The sequence below is a fragment of the Girardinichthys multiradiatus genome, chromosome Y, assembly GCF_021462225.1.
Source record: "Girardinichthys multiradiatus isolate DD_20200921_A chromosome Y, DD_fGirMul_XY1, whole genome shotgun sequence".
Classification (NCBI taxonomy): domain Eukaryota; kingdom Metazoa; phylum Chordata; class Actinopteri; order Cyprinodontiformes; family Goodeidae; genus Girardinichthys; species Girardinichthys multiradiatus.
The window spans coordinates 25,874,463-25,881,853 of NC_061818.1; the positions used below are offsets into that span (position 1 = coordinate 25,874,463).

Genomic DNA, 7,391 nt, shown 5'->3' on the forward strand with positions numbered 1-7,391 from the left:
GAGTATGTTATATATTAGATGTAATAAAATATCAATCTGTTCCAGTCCAACTTTATTTATAAACCACTTAAAAACTATTACAGACGCCAAAGTGCTGTACAGATAAAAGCAAAATATAAACCAAAAAATTCTAAATGAATAAAATTAGAAAATAAACCGACATAAAAAAATCCTAAGATCAGCATACAACTAACACCCCACAATTGTCTGAAAATGTCATCGAAATACGTTCATAGCTTTTAATTTAATTAATTTTATTTATTTATTTTGTTTTTCTTGCAAATGAAATGCGAATGACACATCTCCATGGCGGAGGTAATAATAAGGAAGAGGAAATATTGATGTAAGCTTCTATATACCGTGCGAAATTGGTTGTTATCTCTGCCTGTTTATTGCAACCTAGTTTTTTTCTGATAAATTTAAGAGGTGAAAGGCTTAGTTTCCGTGTGTATTCATATTAGAATTTTCACGTTTGGCCTCATAATATGGAACAAGCGCAACATGTTTACAGCTTAACAGCGCCACCCTGTGTTCAGCTATTGTATATGCTGCCTGTGGGTGCTAAATTTGCCTTTCTACACTTGGTTTATTTTCCATTCCAACTGATGTTTTTTTCACAGGCAGGACGAATAAGCCAAATTTCCCTAAATACGAAACAAGACTAAATAAAACTGTCAAATCCACAAACCGGCGCTTATCCTATTGGCTGTTATCGCATCGGGGGCGGGGTTTTGTAGACACGTGTTTCACAAAGTCTTGTCTTGGGAACCTCAACTATCTGCTTCAGTATCGCTGCAGAGGGTTATGGCTGGAATCAAAGCTGCTCACGGGAAACGAGGAGAAGATAAAAAACGGGACAAAATATTAAGAGAGGGGAGGAGTACAAATCTGGCGCAGATCCGAGTTATAACAGCGAGAGAAGATCCAGTTTGCGCTCCAAGATCCAACAGGTAGGTGAAATCTCTGTTATTGAAAATATAACAATCACATTTCTTGAATGCAAACATTTATGATATGTGATGACTTATTTCACCTGAAAAAAAAGTTCAGTTTCAATGTTCTACGATGACTTAAACATATATTTTATGTTTGTAGAGATAATTTATTCCCATCCTTTACATAGATTGATGGACTGAGTGCGCTGTGAAAAAGTCTTTTAAATGCTTTTCTGATCTTGTTACTAAAAAATGAAAAATGTAAAAAAATACCGAACCTAAAATTTTATTAATCATTTCACATAGGAAAAAAAAAACGCTAAAATAATTAATTTAAACATATCTTTAGCACATAGTTATTGATTTGCTAAATACAAAACAGAGCAGCTTTATATAACCACTTTCCATCTGCCACAGTAGTTTGCTCCATCCGATAGCTAATGCAAAACAAACAATCAGACTGTGCAGACTCCGCCAAGTCTTTATGTCTTCTGTCACCATGCAACAAACAACCGTGTTTGGTGACATGATGTAGAGCGGACAAGAAGCAAACAATGTTTCTTGTAAGGAGCTGATGATTGAGGCAGTGTAAATCTCTAAAGCCAGAGATGGGATTTTTTGCAAAGATTAACCTGTGAACTGTTATGTTTGCACTTACTTTAGGGCCACAGTACACCAGAATGCTAACAAATTGCTAACTTATTGAAGCTTGTACCAAACCTAGTTTTGTCACTCAAATTAGCTCATTTTTGAGTTTTATTTTCATTTTATTTTTTCAGAAAATATACATTTAACTTTTAAAATAACAAATTTATGCAACTTAGGATATTTATATAGTGTAATTAAAATCCCATATAAATTATTCATAATTTAATAGGGATTTAACAAAATAAATCCTATATTTTCAGCTCCTTCCTGTCGATCCTGCTGTGAAATCATTAGTTGAAAAAAAAATGCTGGTTATGGGAGACCTGTGGGTCTTATTAATGTACTTGCACAAAATACTGAAAAAAAGAAGCATACATCTGCCTATGTTTTACTTAAAAAACAGTTAAGCACGAGAATTTATTGAAATATCATTTTAGCCTTTTAACATTTGGAGAAAAGAATTACCATCAGATAAAAAGCGGAACCAGTGTTATGTTAGAACTAGTAGAGCACATCAGGCTGCATGTCCATTGCATTTTGTAGCCTCTGGTGTTGTATTTAATGGGGCTGTCATACCACTTGCACCATGTCAATACCTTTTCTGTTTTGCTGTCCTTGATGCTTTGTTACACAAAGTGCAAGGTTACTGGTTTAATAATAATGCTTCTTTTAAATTTGTAATCAAAATAGCTAATAGAATAAATACAATATTTTAGTGAACAGGCTTTAAGTTTATCTGATGTGTACAGATTAACAGCTGTAAAGTCTGAATGACATATAACTACTGAGCAGCAACTTGCACTGGGACTTTTTTGCAGAAATTTGCTGAAATCGGATTAATTTTAAATCTACATTCATTTAATATACTCTGTAACATGTTTGCATTCACAAGAATAATACTGTTAATTTGGAGCATGCAATGGATTATTCAGACAGTATGTGCTTACTTGCTTCTTTTTTGTCTTTATATTTCATAGCCCCTTTTACTGATGAGGTTCGAAGCAAGTGTCAGAGAGGATTGAACTGCCCTCATCAACGGTGCACAGCACTGCCAGAGAAGCACGGCCTCCCCACAGGCCCAAGTCCTGTTGATCACATTTTCTGCCCTAGTTTGTCATCCAGAGAAAACAAAACTGTTTCTCCAACGCTTCTATCAAAAACTGAGACTGTTTTCTAAAGCAGAAGCGGCCCAGTCCCCGCAGTTGGAAGTGATGGGGAGCCTGCGTAGCCATCGTTACAGTATTGTGTCCTCGGAGGAAGATGGCATGAAGCTAGCGTCCATCGTTGTTCCAAATGGTTACGGGAATGGCAACGTAAACAAGGGGCACACGGAGCGTCAAAGCCGCTTTGTAAGCAAGGATGGCCACTGCAATGTGCAGTTTATCAATATGAGCGAAAAAGGCCAGCGTTACCTGGCAGATATCTTCACCACTTGTGTGGACATTCGCTGGCGCTGGATGTTTGTCTTATTCTGCCTGTCTTTCCTTTTGTCATGGTTGTTTTTTGGACTTGTCTTCTGGGCAGTGGCACTGGTGTATGGGGATTTGGAGAATGAGACTCAATTATGTGTTTCCAATGTGAACAGCTTCACAGCAGCCTTTTTGTTTTCAGTCGAGACCCAAACCACAATTGGGTACGGTTACCGCTATGTGACAGAGGAATGTCCAATTGCTGTTTTTACGGTGGTGTTTCAAAGCATTGTGGGCTGCATTATTGATGCTTTCATTATTGGTGCCGTCATGGCCAAGATGGCAAAGCCCAAGAAGAGGAATGAGACTCTGGTGTTCAGTCACTATGCCACAGTAGCAATGAGGGACGGTAAACTTTGCCTGATGTGGCGGGTGGGAAATCTGAGGAAGAGTCACCTGGTAGAGGCTCACGTCAGGGCCCAGCTCCTCAAGTCCCGCACCACAGCGGAGGGAGAGTTCATCCCTCTGGATCAGGTAGACATAGACGTTGGCTTTGACAGTGGGATTGACAGAATCTTCCTTGTGTCTCCAATCACCATTGTGCATGAGATTGATGAGGACAGCCCATTCTACGAGATGAATAAGCAGGAGCTGGAAACCTCAGAGTTTGAGATTGTTGTGATTCTGGAGGGCATGGTGGAAGCCACCGCTATGACAACTCAGTGTCGAAGCTCCTATGTGGCCAACGAGATCCTCTGGGGCCATCGCTTTGACCCAGTGCTCTTTGAAGAGAAGAACTACTACAAAGTAGACTACTCTCGATTTGACAACACTTACGAGGTGCCCAGCACTCCCACCTGTAGCGCCAGGGAGCTGGCTGAGAAGAAGTCCAATGCTTCCAGCATGAGGAACTCCTTTTGTTACGAGAATGAAGTGGCTCTTGAGAAAGTTGAGCTGGAGGAGGGGTTTGAGGAGGACAGAGGCAGATTGATGAGGGACGTTGAGGTTTGTGCTCTTGAGGACACAAGCACAGATTTGGTTTCAAGTCCCGAATGCACCCTGGACTCTTTGCCTTTTGATGCAAGACCTTTGACGGCAGAATCAGAGATTTGACTGCAATGGGCTTTATTTTTAACCTGGTTGATATTTTTAATAATTGCATGAAGTTTGTGAGCGACCAGGGTTTAAAAGTCTCTGTGCAGAACACCAAATATTAACTTGTTATATAATTTACATTGACACTGCTTGCATAGATTTTGTTATAAAATGGGTTACATGCCATCAAGCACACAGAGTGCAGTATGTTTCTCCTAAAATAATTCAATTTTAAATATTTAAGTAACAAGCTAAGTTCCGTTTTATTAATTACATATTCCTTGTTTGCACATTTTGCATTAAGCATCTTGAACTTCATATTTTTTGTTGTTTTATAGTTGTTGCACAGGGTTGTGTAGTTCAAAAATAAAATAAATGTTTTGAAAATAGTTTTCAAACTTGTTTTAAAGGCTATTAAGTCAAATTACCAACACAAAATTGGGCTTTGACTGTTAATGAGCTGGTCTCTTAACGACAAAAACCTCCAGTATTCTAAAATGTGCTTGTTTCATGGTCAAATAAAAATAAAGTAGGATTTGCACAAATTCTGAGTACACTACGCTCATCCTCAACCTATCATCTTGTCCATGTGGAGTCTTTTGCAACGTGTGCCTTAACAAAAGTTCTTGTTCCCCATAGACGAACTCAGCTAGTTTGGCTTTGATTGAGCACACACTGCATTAGATCTCATAGTGCGAAGACGCATGAAGATATGATTCATTGTTGCAGATTTCTGCCAGGTTTTTGTGTTTTAATGTGGAATACTGTCAGCTGTTAGGAAGAGACATGAGTCCCGATCGCAAGCCAAGGCAATGAATGTTAAAGATAAGTGCTGCTAAGTTACATATTGTATAGACAGAAATCTCAGAGCCAAACTGTATTATTGTTATTGTTTTCAGATTGCAGATTGCACATTAGTGTTTTATCTAGCTGTAGACAAGCATGATTATGTGAAGTGTGTTTTCTAAAGCTTCAGTGCACTTTTTTTTCCTCAGCAGAAACTTCTTCCGTATAGAAAGGCAGATACGGTTTTACAACCAAAAGTTAGGTGTGTACGTATATGTTATACGTTAAATATAAAACTTAATTTCTTTCCTCATCTAGCAATGGTTGATTGACAGACTGAAGGTTTATTTGAACTTATTTTACCATAGTTTACTCTATTTAAACATTCATGTTTTTGACATGTGTGATGTGCAGAATCTGGAGACATCCTAGTTAAACTGCCTTCCAAATTATTCATACCTCATGAACTTTGTTTCTTTACTGTTTCGTCCCAAACTTCAAAGTATTTTATAGGATTTTTATGTTATAGACCAACACAAGTAGTGGATGAATGTGAAGTAAAATAATGGTTTCTTTTAAAAAAATCAAAATCAAGAACCCTGTGGAGATTAAAAGGTTTGCAAATTCTCCATTGCCAAATAACTCAAACAGCATGAGACTGGATGGAAAGCATCTGTAAACACTGATTTTCAAGCCTGCCACAGCTTTTCAATTTTATTTAGGTTTGGACTTTGACTGGGCCAATCTAACAAATGAATATCCTTCTATTCAAACAATTTCATTGTATGTTTAAAGCATGATTGATGTGGAAGATGACCCTCCACCCTAGTCTCAAGGCTTTTGCCACCTATAACTGGTTTGCTTCTCCACAGCATGATGTTACTGGGATGTTCAGGGTGATATGCAACATTGTTTTCCACCATGCAAAGCATTGTGCTGGTAAAAAGTTACAGTTTGGTCGTATCCGACCAGAGCACCTTCACCCACATCTGTCCCCATCATTGGGACTCAGCAAATCCGCCTGACAGAGGAGCTGCAAAGAATTCCAGTTCAAATGGGTCTCTGATTTACTATGGGCCTCTTGGCTGCTTCTCTGATTAATGCTGACCTTGATCCACCTGTCAGTTTAGGGATATCAGAGTAAGGAAAGCTGATGTCCATTTTCATAATTATACAATACTTTGTGTTGGTCTGTACCTTGTACTCGTACTCGTTGTCTTCTGCTTATCCGGGACCGGGTCGCGGGGGCAGCAGACTCAGCAGAGACACCCACACGTCATTCTCCCCAGACACCTCCTCCAGCTCCTCCAGGGGGAGCCCAAGGCGTTCCCAGGCCAGCCGAGAGACATAGTCCCTCCAGCGTGTCCTTGGCCGTCCCCTGGGCCTCCTCCCGGTGGGACTTGCCTGGAACACCTCCCGAGGAAGGCCTCCAGGAGGCATCCGGTATAGATGCCCGAGCCACCTCAACTGGCTCCTCTCGATGTGGAGGAGCAGCGGCTCTACTCCGAGCCCCTCCCGGATGGCCGAGCTCCTCACCCTATCTCTAAGGGAGTGCCCGGCCACCCTACGGAGGAAGCTAATTTCAGCCGCTTGTATCCGGGATCTCGTTCTTTCGGTCATGACCCAAAGTTCATGGCCATAGGTGAGGGTAGGAACGTAGACCGACCGGTAAATTGAGAGCTTTGCTTTTCAGCTCAGCTCTCTCTTCACCACAACACACCGTCACAGTGCCCCCATTACTGTGGCAGCCGCACCGATCCATCTGTCAATCTCCCGCTCCATTCTTCCCTCATTTGTGAACAAGACCCTGAGATACTTGAACTCCTCCACTCTGTAATATAAGGCCAAATAAAACACACAAGTTTGTGGTTGCAAGCTGACAAAATGTGGAAACATTTTAACGATATTATTGCTTTTGCAATGTACTGTAAATCCTCTTAGTTCTGTAAGGTTATTACAGAAAAGATGCTTGCTTTGGGTGGTTAACGGTCATGAATAATAACTGTTATTGTAGTCACAATAATAAAAAAAAAATCCTGCAGGGATGAATTGCACTCATTTCAGTCTTACAGAAGGTTTAATTTTAGTCGTCATTGTGAGAGTCAACCTTGTGGATGCCACAACACTAGTGTTTCTGTTTTAGGTTTTAATTTTTCTACTGTCTTCCCACTTTCCTGCAGAACTCAGATTGTACAGCTTTTTTATCTTTTGTAAATTATATTGGACTGTATAGTGATTATGCAGTTATTTAAAGCTATTTATGTCCTTGTTTTTTTCAATAAAACACTACATCAAATTCATTACGATGTTGATGCATTAATTGGAAATAACTGTTATAAAGGTACTATGTGTGAAGCTTTGATTCTAAATTGTTTTTACAGTTTTTTTATCTTGTATTGTAGATTGTTTTTTCATTTCAAATGGATTTTGACTGCAATTTTTGACATATGTAGCTGATTAAGGGAAGTCTTTATTACATAGATGCTGATACTCTAATGTGGAACTGTGGTCCAAATTC

The 7,391-nt window shown here is 39.4% G+C and overlaps 1 protein-coding gene across 1 annotated transcript; it reads left to right on the forward strand.

Moving 5' to 3' along the window:
- Positions 1-814: 814 nt before the first annotated feature.
- On the forward strand, positions 815-6,128 carry LOC124864563 (inward rectifier potassium channel 2-like). The gene is made up of 2 exons (XM_047359392.1): positions 815-950; positions 2,561-6,128. Exon 2 carries the CDS (start codon positions 2,795-2,797, stop codon positions 4,103-4,105), a length of 1,311 nt encoding a protein of 436 aa, XP_047215348.1. The 5' UTR covers positions 815-950; positions 2,561-2,794; the 3' UTR covers positions 4,106-6,128.
- Positions 6,129-7,391: the final 1,263 nt, after the last annotated feature.

Bases quoted from the DNA above. Each gene is read 5' to 3' on its own strand.
- LOC124864563 (XM_047359392.1), top strand. From the start codon at position 2,795: ATGGGGAGCCTGCGTAGCCATCGTTACAGTATTGTGTCCTCGGAGGAA.